Raw genomic sequence first — 19875 nt, forward strand, 5'->3', positions numbered from 1 at the left:
CAAACGACATGCTTACAGTCATAGACATAACTACACATCACGGATATTATATACATGGGTATTTATGCCATGTGTGGTATAGTCCAATGCATGCCGTTCCTTAATGGATTATGTTTTATAGTTTCAGAACATGGAATCGGTACCAGATTCTACATCCAATTATTATATGTTCGGAAATAGTTTTTGAGATACTCAAAACATACCAAACTGGGTTAATAAAGTCCTTTGCAAACAACTAAATGTCAGTGGCATTAACTTGCTAGTTGGAGTAACCATATAGCTTCTAGACCTGGATTCTGCTGTTGTATAAGCATTCCTGAATGGGGTAAAGTACAGCCCCGACCTCAGAAATCATTAGCCAATGAAGTCTATCGTGAAGCAACTTTTTATCAAGATAGCAAGCAAAACAAAAAAAAAAAACTTTCTCCAGTAAAAAAGCAATGACATCACTGACACATTTCTCAGTTTTTGTCTGACAGCCGAGATAGAACCATGCTAAAGAAGGTGCTCCTATGTGGGCTGGGGGGGGCAGTGGCCCTCACAGTGGGCATCCTGCTGGGACATTTTGGAATCAAGCAAGACAGCACATCTCCAGAATGTGTGCAGGATGTGGATGAGAGCGTCATCGCACAGTTCCTGGCAGAGGTGGACAACAACCAGATAGAAGAGAACCTCAGGTAGTCTGGGCAGATATGATGACGGATTTAAAGTTATGTCAAAGGTTCTTGTGGCAGGTTTTGAACGGATTCCTCATTCCTCAAGCTAACATATTGTATGTCGCATTCCAAAGGAAATCAGTTCCTTCCTCACTTCATGAGAAAAAAAATACAGTATTGTGCAAAATCTTAGGCAGTAAAAGAAAATGTTTAAGGCTATTTATCCAGGTAGTGAGTATATTTTTGTTATGAAAAAAACACAATTTGATATTAGAACATATGCAAATTGACAGTAACACAATAAAAATAAACAAGAATTTCTTTTGTTCTCCAAAAAGTTACTGTTATCTTGTTGGACGGCAAGATGTTTCCAAGGATTTGTTAAATTTCACTAACAGCTTAATTAATCAATTAACTTAATTTGTTAAATAACTCAATGAGGTGTGGTTAAAAAAAAATAACAATGATTATAATGATTAATTGCTGCTTTGAAATATTTATTATACTGAACATGTAAAGCAATAATGCACGCTGGCTTAAGTAATGGGTTTTCACTTTAAAAGTAAGATAGAGAAAGTAACTGAGACCATAAGAACAATGGGCTTGTAACAGGTTGACTTTGCCTTGAACTGATAACCAGCCCCTGTAGGCAGAAGCATCTGGTGTCCAAAGATATCCAGCTCCTCCTTAAGCTGTCTGTAAACTGTTGTGTTTTTTTGTTATAAAAGATGCATGGAATTGTTGTTCGGGGAGCAGATCACGAGACGCATGAAAGACTGCTGAGTGTCTGTTCCCCCAAAAGTTTTGCGGTAATAAAGTGTTGTGAGACTCTTAAAAAATCAACTTCAGCGAAATTTCTACCACAGAGGTATTGATTATCCCAACAAGGTGGGGTAGTGGTCAAGTCAAAAAATACACTGAGGTAATGGACGATTGCTGCAAGTATTGGGGTGATCTTAGGAGAGGTTTTGAAACATGTAAGCTGACACACTTTAACAGATATAATATAATCATTTTACACTAAAAAAAAAGATTTTCTGCTTATGATTTTTGCACAGGACTATAGTTCATTTTGTATCAGTAAATATCAGCTACAGTTCTGGTCATGACCCTTATCTGCATAAGTGGCTTATACATGTATGCATGAATAGACACACAAAATGCTATTATAAACAAATACGGATGATATTTTAAAATCTTAAAATGAGATTTTATGTTGGTTTTCTCTTAAAATGAGATCTTCTTAAGCCACCTGCCCAGTTCATTGTTATCTTCTCAGGCAGCTGACCAAGGTTCCTCACATGGCCACAACAGCCGGAGATGAGGAAACGGTGAAATACATGTTGAAGAGATGGCAGGACCCAGACAGCGGGCTGGATGACGCCTGGAGGGAGGAATACATGGTCTTCCTGTCCTTTCCCGATGAAAAAACTCCAAATAGAGTCTCTGTGGGTGTGTACGGAATAATATATAGATTATTATTATTATTATTTAACCTTTCACATATTAGATTCATATAATTACTTGAGTTTTTATCTGCCTTGATATATTGTTGGTATATAAAAGTATTAAATTAAACATGTAAATGAACATGAAGCTCATAAATTGATCTAGAATAGGTCCCTGATATAGAAAAATGTTTTAAATAATCGAAAGAAAGAAAAAAATGACCCAAATGGTATAAAACAAGGAGCTTAACTTAGGTTGTTAAAACTTAACTTTACAGGTTAACAAAAGAACAAGCAACTTCACTGTATCACTGCGCTTATTGCCAGAAGTAAAATGTTACTTACATGTCAATTACAACACCATTCATTGCAGTACCGTCACTGTATATCGTATGTTGTGTTGTTTAGTTTCACCGACAGGGAATGCCATTTTTAACGTAAGTGAGAAGGAGAAACCTTATACAACCGACCAGGAAGATCCAGCGGTGGTCCAGCCATATGCAGCCTATAGTCCTGCTGGCCACGCAAAGGTATCTCAGGGCTTTCAGGGATACAGGTCTTATTTACACCTATGCGGTAGGATTCATCTACAATTGTATAGCCTTTCATTGTCTTCAGACAGGCCCAAGCACACTTATCAAACTATATTAATTTCCAAGCAACAGACTACTTCTTTGAAATGGGTATTTTAACATTCTACACCTTCTGTACAGATAATGGAAGTGTACGGATATCATTTATTGTTCTGATTATTTTAATGTTGGTTTTCCAGGGAAAGCTTGTGTATGCCAATTATGGTACAATGGAGGACTACACGCATCTGAGCCAAACCGTAAATCTCAGCGACACTATTGCCATTGTGAAATACGGAGGAGCTGGAAGGCCCGCGAAAGTAAGCCAGTTCACCCTTTTCTACATCACTGTGTACAGGCCTGTGCTAAGCATATTCAGAATTTCATTGCATTCATACATCCACCAATGGCATCTTCAGCCACGTGAAGAGCCTGACATGCTCACTTGATCAAGGTCACCTCATATCTGCCTATTAGGCTATCAATGGAGCCCTGTTTGGAGTTATCGGAGTGCTGGTCTACACCGAACCCAAAGATATAAATGATAATGAAATGTCCGATGCCAGTCAGACATACCCCCACTCCTGGTACATGCCCCCAACTGGGGTTGAGAGAGGGTCCTACAGCTTTGACTTTGGGGACTTGCTGACACCTTATCTCGCTGCTAAAGGTGATACTGTCCGGCAAATTAATCCTTAATTCGCAATACATATTTGTGTTTGATGTAATCTGTCATTTGTGTTTAAAGTTTTCTTTCCTTTTACTTCCAGAGAACACTTACAGAATTCCGGAATCTGACATTAAAGGAATTCCACCCATTCCAACACAACCAATTGGGTTTTTGGATGCCTATTCCTTAATCTGGTGTGTGGACTGGTGATAACCCATTATAATTTACAATTCATGCAAATTGTTTGTATTGCAATATTCTTTAGGCAAAGCAGGGCTGGAATTCAGCGATTAAGAATTGTGTCCCAATACTTTTGTCTGTATAGTGTATTTCTTCTGATATTGTTTTCCACTTGCTCGTTTGCATTGCCTAATCTAATGACGCCCTACATCGTGAGGGGGCCAATCTTAACCACAAAGGGCCAGTGTCTGTGCAGGTTATTTGAATAACCTTTAGGTCAGCTGTTCAAACCCAGGTGCGCAGACTCTTCAGCCAATCAGTCCTCTAATCTATAATCTAATCATGGAGTTGCAGTGAAATACAATTGCCCTGTCTGGATATGATTGGCCACCCCTGTACTAGGAAATCATCCATGTTGCCTATAGGATGGGCCAGCCCTGAGGCTATTTGTTACTGGTTGATGGCATATATAACTCGATTATAATCTATTTTTGGTTGCTACAGTGCATTAGACGGATCACCGGCCCCAGAAAGCTGGCAAGGAGCATTCAATTGCACATATAATTTTGGAGGACCAGGGTTCAAAGATACGTCATCCTTTGCAAACAGGTGATACACATAATACTTATTTGTGGCCTAATCTTTCACAGTACCGCATATTACTGCAGTGCATATTACATTAAATACAAAATTGCAAAAATATACAAATTCTTGGATCATACCTAAATTAGTAATATCCTGAAAACAACTATTGTGTGATACCATGCCTTATTTTTGGAGTGCAATCTCCAGACCAGCTAAATAACACCTGTTAAATTACAAAAACAGTAAAGCAACAGTACATTCATGTAATGCTGTCACTTCTCAGTGACGTGCAGATGGACATCTACAACAAGGGTGAGCTCAGGAACTCTTCCAATGTCATGGGTGTCATTCGAGGCAGCGTCGAGCCTGGTGAGTTGATAAGTGTACGGTTACCTTCAGCATGTTTGCATGTAGGAGGCAGCCCAAAAATGATGCCAATGCACTTCTGCATGGATGCCGCCACTCAGACAGGTACATCATCTACGGAAATCACAGGGACAGCTGGGTGCATGGCGCCATTGATCCCAGCAGCGGCACAGCGGTCATGCTAGAAATAACAAGGGTCCTTGGCAAGATGGTGAAGGCAGGTAAGGCCTGCAGTCAGAGTAAATGATGGGGCGCTATATTTCCTAAGTGATGGGACAACATTTTTAAAATACCTGTCCATCCACGGATCATGATGCCTCACTCACTGAGAGAGAATATCAGTTGTTGGGTAAGAGTGGAATATGCAGCGTACTGATCTATGTGACATGAACTGATCTATGTGACATGTACTGATCTATGTGACATGTACTGATCTATGTGATATGTACTGATCTATGTGACAGGGAGATGGAAGCCCCGCAGATCCATTGTATTTGGGAGCTGGGGTGCAGAAGAGTTTGGTCTTATTGGATCAACTGAATATGCAGAGGTACATTTTTCGTTATTTATTGTAGGTATTGTAGAGGATACTACTGGTGTTATGATGATGGGAAAATTCAAAACGTGTCAAATATGGCTAAATCGAAGAATATTTTTTTCAGATATCAGTCTGGGATTGTAAATGGGCACATTAATATTATGAAAACTTAATCGACTCAAGTCGCAGCAGCTACACAGTTATTCACATTTTGAAATTGTACCTCTTCTTTATAGTCTCCTCGATGAAAATGAAATTAAGGGGCTGTGAATTCTCATTTTTAAATGATTAAGAAAAAAGCCTTCCCACAGGAATATCACAGCAAGCTGAGGGCCCGTACTGTGGCCTACATCAATGTCGACATTTCAGTGTTCGGTGAGGTTGACATTTTCCTAAATATTAACTTTAATAGCACTATATAATAAACTAGGGACTCAATAGCTGAGTTCTTAAAGATAATGTAATAATAATAAAAGATAATGTATGACTGATTTTGTTTTTAATTCATGTCTGCTCAGTAAACTCTAGCAGGCCTCAGTAGCCCCTGTCAGTTAATGAGTAATCTGATGTTTTGCTGTCAGGCAATGTCTCCCTACAAGCGCAGGCGTCTCCAGCAGCCCAAAGTGTGGTGCTCACGGCTGCCAAGCAGGTGCTCTATCCAAATGCCATCTGATATTTTTTTTACACGAAGAAATCAATTGTCGCCTTCCCGTCAATTCTAGCGCGCGTTTGCTTTACAACACCTGAGTGCCATGGTTTACGATACCATTAGTACATTTTTTTCTTATATTTTATACAAGGTGATTTACAACTACGTTTTTTTATGAAATTTCAAGCTACAGTGTGTTCTAGCACTAACACACCATTTGAAAGCACTTGAACGCCATAATAAATATTTCTCCTATTGTTACCAAATCATTCTACACCTAAATGTGTGATTTATACAAATATCACATCTGACATATACATCAAGCTGCCTTGAGGTTTGTTTACAGCAGTAGAATTATGTTCTAACAACTTAATTTGATTAAATTAAACTTTCAATGAAAAATTTAATAATCAATTTTGTGAAATCAGCATGTTTTTTTTTTTATCAGCACATTTAATGTAGTTGTTCAATCTGAGAACACTGTATATATTTTCTGGTAGAAATAGCACCAAATATACCTGTTAAAAAATGATCAACCTTTGTCTCCTGACTTGAAGAGAGTACCATCTGAGAGTAGTATCTGAGAGTACCATCTGAGAGTAGTATATGAGAGTACCATCTGAGAGTAGTATCTGAGAGTACCATCTGAGAGTAGTATCTTGTCTACACAGGTAAAGATACCAAAGAAAGACTCAATGTCAGTCTATGACAACTGGATTCAGTACTCCAACCGTACCAGTCCGACTCATGGCATCATTCCCAAGTCCGTATCTTCCATTATTTTTATGCCTTCTTTTATTATCTGTCAACTAAAGGCTTTATTGCTAATCAGCTTAATTTCTTGATTTTTCAGTGTGGGCTTTCTGACAGGAGCAGGAAGTGACTATGCTGCTTTTATGCACTTCCTGGGTATTACTTCAATGGACATTTCACACACCTATGACAGGGTGAGTAACACAGAGAGCGGTTAAAATGGTACCTGCATCTGTTGGGTTTTCCATGCTGAGTCTTAGCTGCTGTCTTTGGTTTTATTATAGCGTAAGACAAATGCTCGGACCTACCCAGCTTATCACACGGCTTATGACACCTTTGACTACGCTTCCAAGTACATTGACCCAGGTGATGACTGAGGTTACAAATTCATTGCAAGATCTTATTTTGTCTGCACTTGTGATGAAGGATGTCTATTATTGATACTTTGTGCCAGTTTCAAGCTACATTCCACTCATGGAAGCCATCGTCCACTAGACTAGGCCATCCCTTTGGAAAATTCTGTTTTGAACAATGGATATCCTTGTTGTAACTGAATACTTTTGTCACATATAATATTACAAGCAGAAAGCTTTGTGGCGCATTTTGTTAGATGTGAGCGTGCCCTCATCAGTCTGTCTCCTGGACTCAGGATTCACAAGTCATCAAACAGTGGCAAGGACAGCAGGCAACGTGCTCTTGCGTTTGTCTGATAGCCTCCTGCTGCCCTTTAATTTGACGGACTATGCAGAGAGTCTGGAGCAATACCTAAATACTGCACTGACCAACTTTGGTAACACTCTGGCACAGAAGAAGATCTCCATGGGTAAGCCTGGTTTTATTGTTATGTAGTTTCAATCAGACAGGAGCTACACAAGCAAGTATTTTATTGTACTTGTACATATGACAATAAAGCTTTTGAATCGTTGAATCATTGAACTTTAACCGACTGAGACCATATCTGAATCATTCGACCTATGTTCATATTACAGTATAAGACTATGCACAGTTAAACTTTGGTAACCTATTTTACATAGAATTCCAAAGAATTTGAATACAATATGCAACACAGAACATAATTAGACCCCATAAACAAAAAATAACATTTTAAATCAAAGTGGAGTAACTCTGGGCTTAGTTATGGATTAACTTGATGTAAGTGAATCCCATTTTATATCCTAGAACCACTGTCTAACGCTGTGGCCAAGTTCCGTGCAGCGACCAACAGATTGAACGAACTGATCCTGAACAGTAACTTCATAAAAGAATCGTCAGTATGACCTTCATTACCCTTTCACACTCTTTGGTACAGTGATGTACAGTAAGACTTATTAGCATTAAATGTTTATTCATTCTCAGACCTCTAAAGGCTCGGAGCATAAATGACCAGCTGATGCTGCTGGAACGGGCATTTATAGACCCTACAGCATTCCCTGACAAATACGGATACAGGTTTGGTACCATTTCCCTCCTACTATAATAACACAGCAAGTTAAATGATCTTATCGAGAATAATTTTGCTGTACCCTAAATATATGAATTTCCCAACTTTTCCTATCAGGCATGTAATTTGGACGTCCAGGACGTCCGGTGTGCCTACCTTCCCGGGGCTTGCTGACGCTTTTGACCAGGCTAGGAAAAGCGATCTCCAGGAGGACTGGAACCAAGTGCACAGACACCTGTCCATTGTCACACAGGCCATCCAGGGTGCAGCCTACACACTTGTAGATGTCATTTAATCAAAATTCAGTTTCATTTCTGTGGCCATCAGGAGAGAAAGATAACCAGCATCCACCATGGATTGTTAAGTAAAACCTGTAAACCTAAGCAGCTGACAGCGCATCTTTTATTTAAAGCTTATCAAGGACAAAAATGTCAAAGTATGCCCACGTTTGTTGTTTATTTTGTAAAATGATGATTATGCAAGTTAAGTGTTATTATAGCAAATTATTTAGTATTAGTATTGGTTTAGTATTGTGGCTAAAAAAATGTTTTGGTGCATCCTTATTGTGAAATGAACTATATCATGAACAGAAGAACCTACAGAATATATTTACACCTATATATTTCAAGAAGACCGTATACTTACAGAGGGTAAGATTCAGTAGCGTCTTTTCAGGTCGGGTGTCTGATTGAGTTTTCCAAGACAAGTCAGGTACCTCAGACTGGCCAAAGCCAGAGGATAGGTTATGAAGGAAAGGCAGGACATACACAAAACTGGGCTGAAGAATAACAGATGGTCGAAGTAGGGTGGAAAAGCCTTCAAATATGAAAATTATGACTACTTAGTTTACCTTACTATATGTATTCCTTAAGAGTAATCCTGGTAGAATTAGTTGCAACAATGTCTAACTTTTCAATTTAAAGTTGGTATCTAGAAAAAACGATGTAAGTAAACATCCGTAATGTTTGTTAATATGATTGGGAGAATTAGAATGAAATTCCACATCACAAAGGTTAGGAGTGTAGGCCCCCCGCCTTCTGGAAAAACCACACAAAATTTTCTGATCCCCTTGATCCTCTTGGTGAACAAAGCGAAGCGAGATCACTATGAGGTACCACATGAAAGGATGCTGTAAACACATGTGGTGTGTGGGACAGGATGGGGACGGTTTTCGTGCATGCAGGGACATGGTGGGACGGTCTGGATGTTTACAGGGACAGACGCGGATGGGGATAGATACCATTCCTGTGCAACTCTCTAGACTGAACGCATAACAGACCGCGGGGCCTGATGACATCTTCTATCCTGTCTCCCTTCCTACTCACTCTCAATACAGTGGATAGTAAGTGCATCATTAGCTCATCTCACCCAAAGAAAAAATGATTCCTCCATTGAAGGCTGCATTGAAAATCATTACAGCTGGGGGATTTTGTCTTGTGGTGGAAGGAAAACCAATTGCAGATGATCATGAGCAAGCCAGAGGGACCAGCGGTGAAATTCTGACATACCAGGGATCTCTTGAGCAACGCACTAGACAGACAGTACAGCTGTGCTGTTGACAGGACTGCAAAACACAGACGAAGGCAGGGATTGTGAACGGAGACAGAAAATACCAAAGAAACGCCAAAACCAGAAGGAAAAAAATTATATAAGAACTCTCCCAGGTATGAGCAAACAGGCATAAATACTCAAGTTAACCACATGAGGGGTGGGTGATTCCCTTCATTCAATCATGCTTCTCAGATGATACCGAGGATCTCATTACTTCCTAGAGATTCCAGGAGGAATCCCTAAAATCTGTCTTGTTGGTGCCACCTGGTGCTTGTGCTTGGCTTTACAGCTGCACTAAAAGAACAGACCCAGCTCCGGTCTTTCACAATGAGTAGTAGGCTGCTAAAGATGTTTCACCAGTCCACAGTGGCTTCAGTGCTTTTCTACATCGTGGTCTACCACAAGTGCAACACCAGCTCAGGAGTCTCCACATATCTGAACGCGGTATTCAAGAAAGCCAGTTTGATGAATGGATTCAATAGTGGAAGTGGCAGAGAAGAGATTGTTGGAGACTGTCCATTAAGAACCATGCATGCCCACTCCATTACACTTTATCCTGGAGTATGATTGGTTATTGCCTCATTCCACCATTATGTTCTTTGACGCTCTACTACAGACCCCCTCTACCTGCTGCTATCAGACTGTACAATATTACTCCTCCTCCGATTATTGTATCTCTATTTAACAGTAAACACAGAAGATTGAACAAAGAGACAACACTGCATTCACACCTGTACATTATATGCATATTATTTATTTATCATCAACAGGCAATGAATCCTCATTGTACATTGTGCCTTAATTTCTTTTCTGAACCCCATGTTGTTTGTCTTTGATCTTGTAATTTTGCTTTTAGATTCTTTTGATCATGATGATGATGATGATGGTGATGATGATGAAGTTAATTATTATCAGTATTATTATTGGATTGCCAACCGGTTCATACATTCTGGACAGCAGTAACTCAGATATCATCATCTGTACTGAATTACAGGATCCCTATTTCTTCCACCTCTGTGCTTGCTTGGTGATGTAACACAGATTGATCTCCCCAGTAAATATAAAAATCCTTTATTAATCTCTTTAACTATAGGCAAAAAATCTGTCCTACTCAGCTGGAAATCTAAAAACTTAAGCACCCGACAATGGAAAAACCTCCTGGAATATCTTTTATTTGAAAAACAAACTGCATCATACAAGAAATATAGACAATTCCTTAGAGAAATCTGGAATCACGTCATAGCAGTACTCAATCACAATAGGATTCTTTAACCATGCACAAAACGCACATCTTTACACAATGGAATCCATCCACACTCAGACACCACGTTGCAGCAAAATATTTTGTGATCACTGGCCACATACTTTTCTCTTTTCCACTTTATTATTATTATTGTTATTGTTATTATTATTATTATTTGGTGGCTAGGTTATTCCATCTTCCTATTATTATTATTATTACTATCAGTAGTATTTGCTCAGTACTCATATACTGAACACTTCGTTACCATATTTACTTATGTGGCAGTGATTACCCTATTCCCCCCCCCTCTTCCTTACTTACTATCTTTATATAACTGCATAACTGTTTATTTATATTTACATTTTATGACGACTGGTCACATACTTGTCTCTTTTACCCTTCATCATTATTATTATTATCATCATCATCATCACCATCTACACCACCCTCAACGATCATATATATCAAATCCTGTATTTCTTCCTCTCTGCCTTCCTTCTTTCCTTTCTTCTCTCCCAGTGTTGACTTCACCAGCCTCCTAACCCCGCTGCTTCGAGGAAAGCCCAGTTTGCGCCCCTCCCTTTCCCCCTCCGCCCCTGGGGGGTTGGGCCATCGGGTGTACTGCAGATGGGTTTCTGAGCTGGTCTCGGGTGGTGACCCTCTGGTGGCAGCTTTCCCACCTACTGATCACTCCTGCTCTGGGCTGGAGCAACCTGCATGACCTGCTTCTTTTAATGCATCACACTAGATCAGTGTTCTCTCTCCCATTCATATAGACTAAAGGGGCAAAAAAAACCCATACAACTCCATCCTAGAATAGGGGTAGCGGGTCGTGTTAGGTGTGGTTCGCGCAGGGCAGTGTTGTCATGGGTGGGGTGCTATCCTGGGGACTGGCAGGCCTCTCCCTCTGGCCTGCCCATGGTGCACGGTGGGCCCAACCTGCCTAGGTTGACTAAACAACAACCTTCCCCCATCAATCTTCCTTTTACTCCCACCTCTCCTCTCTTCCATCTCTTCCCCCAAGTGTGTCATTTTTATCTTCCTCAAAAACCAGGAAGACACAAACACATACATGCTCACACACAACATGTCCACCATTAAAGGGGAAGTTTAGTATGCAACCTCACATATTTACCGCATGACATCACCCACTGGCTCTGTCATTGTTTTCTTGTATTATTTATTTATGTATTTATTTGTTTATTGTTGATTGTATTATTATAATTCTATATCTTCTGTTCTATCTTCCTTCCTGTATTTCCCTGGTAGGAAAACAAACTCATAAGTAACTCATAAGCCAGATATCCACACATCAAAACCCTTTGCTAACATTTCATATGTGACATGATCCTTATTTATACATACAACAAGGTGTATGTAAGGTATTTGAAATCGATTTTATTTTAATAATAGTATTATTGTTAACAGTATTAACATTTCTTTTTCTTTTTCGTTCTCCTCCACTGTGTAAAATTATAGCTGGGGGACAGGAGATTAATTGCTTCATGGCTTGATATTGCTGGCAGAACCTGCAAACTCTCTCCAGAATCAGCCATGCTGCCACTGTAGATGCAGAAACAGACTGTTCCTGCGCAGAGAGGAGCCCAGCAGCAGCAGCTCTAAAGCTGCCAGCCAGAAACAGACAAAACTCAATTCACAAACCTTTTATTAATATCAGAATTTTCTTGTAGTTCCACAGGATGATAGTAGGGTTCAGTATTTGCCTTTGTAAAATAATATTTAATATTAAAACTAAAACTAGTTTTTCTCAGTCATTAAAAAATGAGTCAAATGAACAACCATGAATATCACCCTATGGTCTTGACTTGATTTTATTTAACTAATTGCTTTAATATAATTTTGTATTTGTGCTATTGTAATAAATACTGAGTCCTTCATTTACTGTATTGTACTGAACATCATTAATGGTGAAATATGTGTACATGGTGTGGAGGAGGTAACTTTTTGCATGGGGCTCTGATTTTTGGTTTTGAGTTTTTTTTTTAAATACTTGTTTGAGGACCAGTTCTGTGAGATTCATATTAAGGGAAGGACTGAATAACCCTCAGTTGAAATTCAAATGATTCCATCCATTTCCACTCAGCTTCTCCTGCTAATGGACATGCTGATTTTTCTTATTAACTTCAATGATTAGAAAGTAGTGATTTATTTTCATCATCTATCTAATAATTGCCAGAGATTGACCAGAAGTCCCCAAGAGCCGTAAGGTTTTTGGGTCTCCACTCAGCGCCTAATCACTCCTTTTAACAGCTAATCTTCTGGATGGTAGCCCAATTTACTTCTTGATGAAAATGGGTTTATTAAAATTGCAAAACAGTGTTTTGTAAAAGTAGGACTATAGCTGTCCAGAACAGCTGGCTACCCCTTCTTAATTTTGAGCACATTTAAATCCCCCCCACAAAAGTCACAATGACCACTTCTTGTGGGGGGAGGAAGGGAAGACAGCTTATGAAGTCTCTTTGTATACTCATGGTTTGTTAATATGTGATACCAAAAAAATAAGATTTAAAAGGCATCCTTAAAATGACTCATATTCAATGTGAATGAGAATCTTGATGATGTGTGTTTTGGGAACATTTCTGCCAGCTCTTTTATGACAGGGAAGCATGAGGCCCTGAACCCAGGCTGTACTCAGCAACGTGCTGAAGCACCAGAGTCACTCAAGAAGCTCATGCAGTCAATGCTGTTTTCTAAAAATGGTCACACAAAATGAAAGACATACGAATGCATTTATCAACCTTAGGTGACGCTTTAGTAGAAAGGTAATCCATGGCATGTGATTACATTACTACCTTTCACAGTTTGTCATTTTAGCCATTGAAAATGATCACTCTGTTTAAACAACCATGAATGTGTCAGCTTCCAGAACGAGCCTCTTGATTTAACCTAAATCGCATCGGTAAAACATGCAGCTCCATAAAGGTGGAAACAGCGAAGTAGTTTGGATAAATGCCGTGTTTCATGGTTATGTGAATGGATATATTGATGGGACTGCTTCATCTCTGAAGGGCTTTAGTCACAGGTTGCTGCTTTGAATGCACTATAGAATTTCATATATACAGTAAGAATTCAACTGGAATCTTCTGACATGTTATGCATTTATAAAGTCTTTTATTCCTAGATTGTATCAAATAAATTTCATTATTGCCATGGTAAAGACTCATGCAGAGGAATACAAGGCCCTCATCAACATCATGAAAGGGCAGGAGAAAAGGCCATCAGATATTCAGGGTATTGTCACATGTTTGGGGAATGCGGTCATTCTGAACTCTACCCTCATTTGCCTCATGGATGGAAGTGTAATATTCATCACTCAATCAATTATTGCTCTAATTACGATGATGCTGTGGTAAGTTGAAATGTTATCATGATGAATGAGCTGTTAACTGGGCTTAGAAAGATGAATAAGTTTAGAACATTTCTGATGAAGCTCATTACTGGGTACCAAAGCCTAGAAAGAGAGTGAGGAAAAATGTGTCCTTATATCTGAAAACTCAATGACGGTGAACCTGATCATTGGAGGACCGGTATGGCTGCGGGTTTTCGAGATGACCTCTCAATTAGCCAATAACAGAGGGTCCCCAGGACTGGAGTTGAGAACCACCGTTTTATTATTGGCTGATTGAGAGGCCACCCCAAAACCCCACCCCCACAGCGGCCCTCCATGGAACAGGTTCCCAGCTGGTTGTAATTAATGCCTACTATGTAATAAGTTGGTGGGCGAATGCAAAACTCCAAGCAACCAACATGGACCCTATACTAAATATTTTGTGAAGCTCTAGCACTCATTTTTCAGTGTTTACCATTTTGCATTTTAACTAACTAGAAACTCAAAACAGCACGAGTTGTAAAAGATTACTATAGATAATAGATTTTATTGAACAAAAATTTAACAAAATGGTTTCACACTTCTGGATTCCAGATTTTGTTAAAAATTAAACATCCAAACTTTGTTAAATATTCAAAATTTATCTCACAATTAAATCAAAAAAATGTTCCTTGCAGTCTGCAGTCTTAGCTTAAAGCCTTGCTCTGGACAGTCATTCCTGGTGTTTAATACCTCTGGGTCTTAGGATCTTATCAGGTAGCTAATGATTGTGAGCTAGCAGTGAATACAGCACAGAATTCTAATTGCCCGGATTCTTGCACAACAGAAATTACAAGGCAGAAAATAAATGACAGAACGCCAGCAGATGAAATAACTTTCCAGCTCAATGCTCAGCTTTAATGCAAGGCGTGGAGCTGGAATAGAAATGAAAATTATATATATGTTATCTATATATATATATATATGAAGTATGCCTTTAGGTTGATACTCCAACCACACAAATGCCTTTCCTTGTTGTTCATACTACTGTTGTAGAATTCACTGTACATTAAGGACTTCAAATCAACATTACATACTAACTGTGCAGCATATTGCTTTAAGCTATACTAATAAATTAAACAGCATTATTTATTGGCCTGTCACTTAATGGTAACAGGTCTAATACACAATTGCACTCTATGTACACAAAAAAAAAGACCAGATAAGGAACAAAGCATCAACTAACCCATTCTCCCTCATTACAATGCTACTGTTCCCATGGGTAAGACAATAGGTTTTATTGGACGATTTCTGCCAAAACACAAGTGGTATGGTTCATTACGATAAAGAGGTCGCCCCATAAACAAAACCTTTCCCATTTTATTTCTCAGAACGGCAACCTTCCAATGTCATTTGGAATTTCACCCATTTATTTTGTTTGACTCTTTTTCCCAGATATGTTTTGACACAGACGGCAATTAGAAAAGTGGGCCGTGTGGGATGCCCTGTGCGTGACTGAGGCACTGGGCTGAGCCACAGAGCAGCCAGCCATCCATTCTGCTGCAGGGACAGGGATGCGGGTCCCATGAGGGTGTAAGCAGAATAAAGAGCAATACTGTCACTAAAACAGCAGTAGCAGAAAGCGGGTTTTGTTATGAGGCATGTAGGTTAACACTGAATTCAGTCTTGTGAAGGGTGCTTGTCTTTCAAATTTCTCCATCTCTTTCTTTTCACATATAAGCAGTCCTTTTTTCTGCTCCTTAGTCCACTAGTAACTGATTTGGGGGGGGCAGTCATCACATTCGAGGGGAATATTTGGGGTTTTTTGGCACCTCGGTGAAGGATTTCAGCTCGTAAGGGATTCCCGTGTCTACCTCAATGGATTTGCGGGAGAATAGCAGCCGTATATTATCGTGCAAATAGATTTTCCCAGATTTGGAGCTCTGGAATCTGAAAACAGAAGAAATTATTATTGAATGTAATTACAATTCACATCAAAGTACAAAACATATGCACTACATTAGTTAATGCATAGCTGGCCCGAGTACATCAAGTGGATTGTCTCAAACATTTCGTCTGTGGTTGTAACAGCTCTTTTACAAAATGCAACATAAAACATTCGTCAGTGCCTCCCTACATTTTAGTGATCAGAACTCTTCCTACACTTTAGAAATATATTCAGCTGTCTACTTCTGAACACGCTTCTCCATTTGTGTTCTCCAAGAGGCTCAACTTCAGAGGTTCAGGTGTTACAAAAAGAAGCTTTAGTTAAAAACTGGAATACAGAAAAATTTTCCGGCTTGCCAGCTTTAGTCAGCATGAAATTTTTAATTCAAGATTAGTCTGCATAGACACACACATGCATTTACATGTATGTAACAGTTTTACCACCTTGCAATAGTCTGTAGGGTTTGCAAACTACTCCAATGCTTTTGGTGTAGCTAATTTAAAGTTTATAATGGAATAATACAGATTTCTAGCCTGAGCAGGACAATCTGAAACCATGAGTAGCGCCAAATGCGTGACAGTTGACAACACTGACATTTCAATATGTTGAAATGTAAGCATATCCTCATATATTACCTGAGGTGCATCAGGTAGCAGAGAATTTTCTTCCTATCCATGGCCGTTCCCTCTACATTAGCCACTTGTCCTTCTGCTTCCTCAACAGGGACCAGGAAGATGCGGTGGCGCAGGAAGGTCATGTGATTTACAGGCATATCCCCAAAGTCATATGTCACCAGGAACATCTTCACCACTGTTTTGTTGGGGTTAAATAAGGTCTAGGATAGGGAGGGGAAAACAAAGAAAGAGAACATATACAGTGGTAAAAATGATATACAATTTAGAGCACCGACCGCCACGGGCTAAAACGTACAAAAGGAACAGAAACAAAGAAAAAAAATGAACATAATCATAATAAAGAACATAATCAAGTAAGACTCACCACTTGGAGTGTCCCTGCTTTGGGGATGCTGTAGCCCTTCTTTCCCAGAGCCTCTAGGTAGATCACTCCCTGGAACAACCATGGCAAACCATGATGTTCTCAACAGACATACGGATATTCAGCTTGATACATTACCAAGTACCTTTACGCTATACAAAACTGTAATTCTGTCAGTACAAGAAAAATACAATTGAACATAAACAGTTCATGATTAATTTGGGATAAACAAAATGATAAATCAGATTTTAAAACGTTCAATTACTTATGGTACAGATATACAGGATGACTTTTGTGGCTTTTAATGAATGAATGAATGAATGAATAAAACTTCACCAGGAAGGCAAAATCTTACACTGAACTTTTACTGAACTCGTGGGGAAATTCTCTTTTCCCCTACCCCATCATGCTCTCCATAACACAGACTTGGGGATCACGGCAAAGGGAGGCCACCTGCAGAGGCGCCCATGAGGCTGAGGGTTATGGGCCTTGCTCAAGGGCCCACAGTCATGTGACTATTCTGCCAAGGCTGGGCTCAAACTGGCGACCTTCTGATCACAGGCACAGAGGCTTGGCCCACTGAACCACATTCCACCATTGTAACACTTTATGTTATTACCAGGAAGGGGGATGGGGCGCTGTGCTCAGAGATGTCGTAGTAGGTGACTTGGACAGGCAGGGTGGCGTGCTGTGGGAAGTAGGATCCACTAGCTCCAATCTCGGCAGTGAAGCCCTCAATCTGACCCGACGGCGAGAAGCGGCCCTTCAGAATAGATTCCTGGGCAGACAGGTAGACACACAGGTGACACCCCACTAAGGGAACCGGAGAGGAAAAAATCCATTGTATGTGTAAAGATCAGTGTTTAGAACCAACGAGGAACACAGTGACGGGTAGGACTGTTAGAGTACCTCAAAGTTGCCCAGGAGGGAGCGGCTAATAGAGACAGAAGGCCAGCTGGAGCGAGAGGGGCTGCTGATTTCTCGCCTGCGTCCACTGCGCAGCTGACGTCTGTATTAATAGGAGACACATTTGGATGCAGGCAGTGAGAGAAAAGACAGTCTGCCTTAAAGCCCATTAACGCAATTTAACCACCCCACCACTACGCCTCAAATGTATTCTTAAAAACATTTAGGGGAACTAGATTGATGCATTTGATTTCATTGCATGGGTACATATCTGATACTCGTATACTCCAGTCTGATGAACTGCAAGTTCCTGTACAGGCATTTACTTATTTCTTTGACTTGCAGTTGCCAGAGTGTTAAACAACTGTCACAATCTGGTATGACATTCAGCTTTACATATTTAGTTTTCTATTGAAAACATCTTTAAAAGACATGCTTTTACATTCAAACTGTTTTCCAGGGACATTGAGCAGCTAAAATTGATTTCAGGGGACACTTACGATTTTAAGCGAATGCTGCTTTTAAGTCTCGATCCCACTTTGGAACAGCTGCTTGAACTCTGTAACAGACATGAACATTCGAGTTTTGAATTTTGTACAAGATTGCAGATATAGAATTTGATGCATTGACTGTAACTTAAATATTGGGAATAAAAAGAGCACCCCAGAGATTTTTCCAAAGTAAAAATGGGGAGGGGTTCACCACTGTGAAAGACCACACGGACAAATAGTACAACAATTCAACAATAACGCTTCTCAACGTAATATTGCAAAGAATTTGGGGATTTCATCATCCACAGTACATAATATCATCTGCATCTTTTAGAGAATCTGGAGAAATCTCTGTACGCAAGGGACAAGGCTGAAAACCAACATTAGGCAGACTTGATCTGCGGGTCCTCAGGCGACACTGCATTAAAAACAGACATGATTCTAGAGTCAAAATCACTGCATGATGTCAGGAACACCTCAGAATCCATTGTCTGTGAAAACAGTTTGTCACTCCATCCATAAACGCAATTTAAAACTCTCCCATATAAGGAAGAAACCATATATACACAAGATCCAGACACACCACCGCCTTCTCTGGGCCATTGGTGTGGACTAAGCAAAGTAGAAAAGTCTCCTGTGGTGAAGTGAATCAAAATTTGAAAATCAGTTTGGGAAAACATGGATGCAGCAACCTCCAAGCTAAAGACGAGTTGGACCATCCAGCTTGATATCAGCAGATAGTCCAAAAGCCAGCATCCATGGTGATATGGGGGCTCGTGTGTGTCCATGGGTTGTGTAGGGCCATGCGATATGACCAAAATCTCATATCCTGATACAACTCATCTCATTATCCTGATAACGATATATACCACGGCTGCACGTATTTATGGATTTTTTTCTACAGATCAGCTGTGGTAGGAATTGGACAAAAGTCTGCAAATAAAAATGAGTTAATTCACGAATGTAACGTGATCCACAAATATATTACCATTAAAACAAGACAGCTGGGCTATTGAAGGTGAAATGCACACACAATCATTTAAATATTAAAATTCACCCATGAAGAAATTTGGAAAAATGAAGTGGTGTTGCTTGCTTTTGTTGAAAGATATTACAGATGGAATATTTATGTTTATGTGGTAATCTGATATCACTACATGGTACGTGATACTTGTGTGGAAGGTTTTATTGGTCTTCTGTGAATATAAAGCTAACTTTACCACCGTGTCATAGTTAAGGTTTAGACCCAAAACCTCCCTGGTATTTTCGCTTTGTCATGTATATGGAGATACATGGATCTATGTTGAAATATTCCAGAAAGTGGATTCAAATTTAAACCATAACTCCAACACTGCGGTAAAATTAGCATTATATATTTCAGTGTTCGTACAAATAAATAGGAGGGTAATCAAACGTAACGTGATCCTCAAATACACTGGACGTAATCTACAAATGGGCAAAGCTTACAAATTGCTCTATTTTTGTGGATATGATTTTATACAAACACAAAATTTAAAAATACATATTTGTGGATAGTTAAATATTTATGGATCA

At 39.5% G+C, this 19875-nt stretch overlaps 2 protein-coding genes across 4 annotated transcripts in view; one reads left to right on the plus strand and one right to left on the minus strand.

Moving 5' to 3' along the window:
- The first annotated feature begins 485 nt into the window (after positions 1–485).
- On the plus strand, positions 486–8350 carry LOC125718023 (aminopeptidase NAALADL1-like). Its single transcript, XM_048991494.1, has 19 exons — positions 486–677; positions 1936–2108; positions 2513–2634; positions 2877–2996; positions 3154–3346; positions 3447–3540; positions 4031–4135; positions 4395–4480; positions 4579–4698; positions 4942–5027; positions 5327–5390; positions 5597–5664; positions 6336–6427; positions 6518–6611; positions 6702–6783; positions 7067–7240; positions 7597–7684; positions 7774–7866; positions 7976–8350. Exons 1-19 carry the CDS (start codon positions 493–495, stop codon positions 8151–8153), a joined length of 2217 nt encoding a protein of 738 aa, XP_048847451.1. The 5' UTR covers positions 486–492; the 3' UTR covers positions 8154–8350.
- A 6178-nt stretch (positions 8351–14528) lies between these two features.
- Positions 14529–19875, minus strand: part of LOC125718029 (protein FAM214B-like) — a 33867-nt gene continuing 28520 nt past the window's right edge. For all 3 annotated transcript variants that reach the window (XM_048991518.1, XM_048991504.1, XM_048991511.1), the window contains 6 exons: positions 18331–18389; positions 17834–17933; positions 17544–17702; positions 16928–16996; positions 16564–16763; positions 14529–15930 (listed from right to left, as the gene is read on the minus strand). In XM_048991518.1, coding sequence (XP_048847475.1) covers positions 15777–15930; positions 16564–16763; positions 16928–16996; positions 17544–17702; positions 17834–17933; positions 18331–18389 — 741 coding nt within the window. In that variant the 3' untranslated portion in view covers positions 14529–15776. The remainder of the gene's footprint in view (positions 15931–16563; positions 16764–16927; positions 16997–17543; positions 17703–17833; positions 17934–18330; positions 18390–19875) is intronic.

This window comes from Brienomyrus brachyistius, chromosome 2, assembly GCF_023856365.1.
Source record: "Brienomyrus brachyistius isolate T26 chromosome 2, BBRACH_0.4, whole genome shotgun sequence".
In the NCBI taxonomy this organism is placed as follows: domain Eukaryota; kingdom Metazoa; phylum Chordata; class Actinopteri; order Osteoglossiformes; family Mormyridae; genus Brienomyrus; species Brienomyrus brachyistius.

Coding starts and splice junctions, on each gene's coding strand:
- LOC125718023 (XM_048991494.1), top strand. CDS start 493: ATGCTAAAGAAGGTGCTCCTATGTGGGCTGGGGGGGGCAGTGGCCCTC. Junction 2,635..2,876: donor GTCCTGCTGGCCACGCAAAG/GTATCTCAGGGC, acceptor TTGGTTTTCCAG/GGAAAGCTTGTGTATGCCAA. Junction 6,784..7,066: donor TTCCAAGTACATTGACCCAG/GTGATGACTGAG, acceptor TCCTGGACTCAG/GATTCACAAGTCATCAAACA.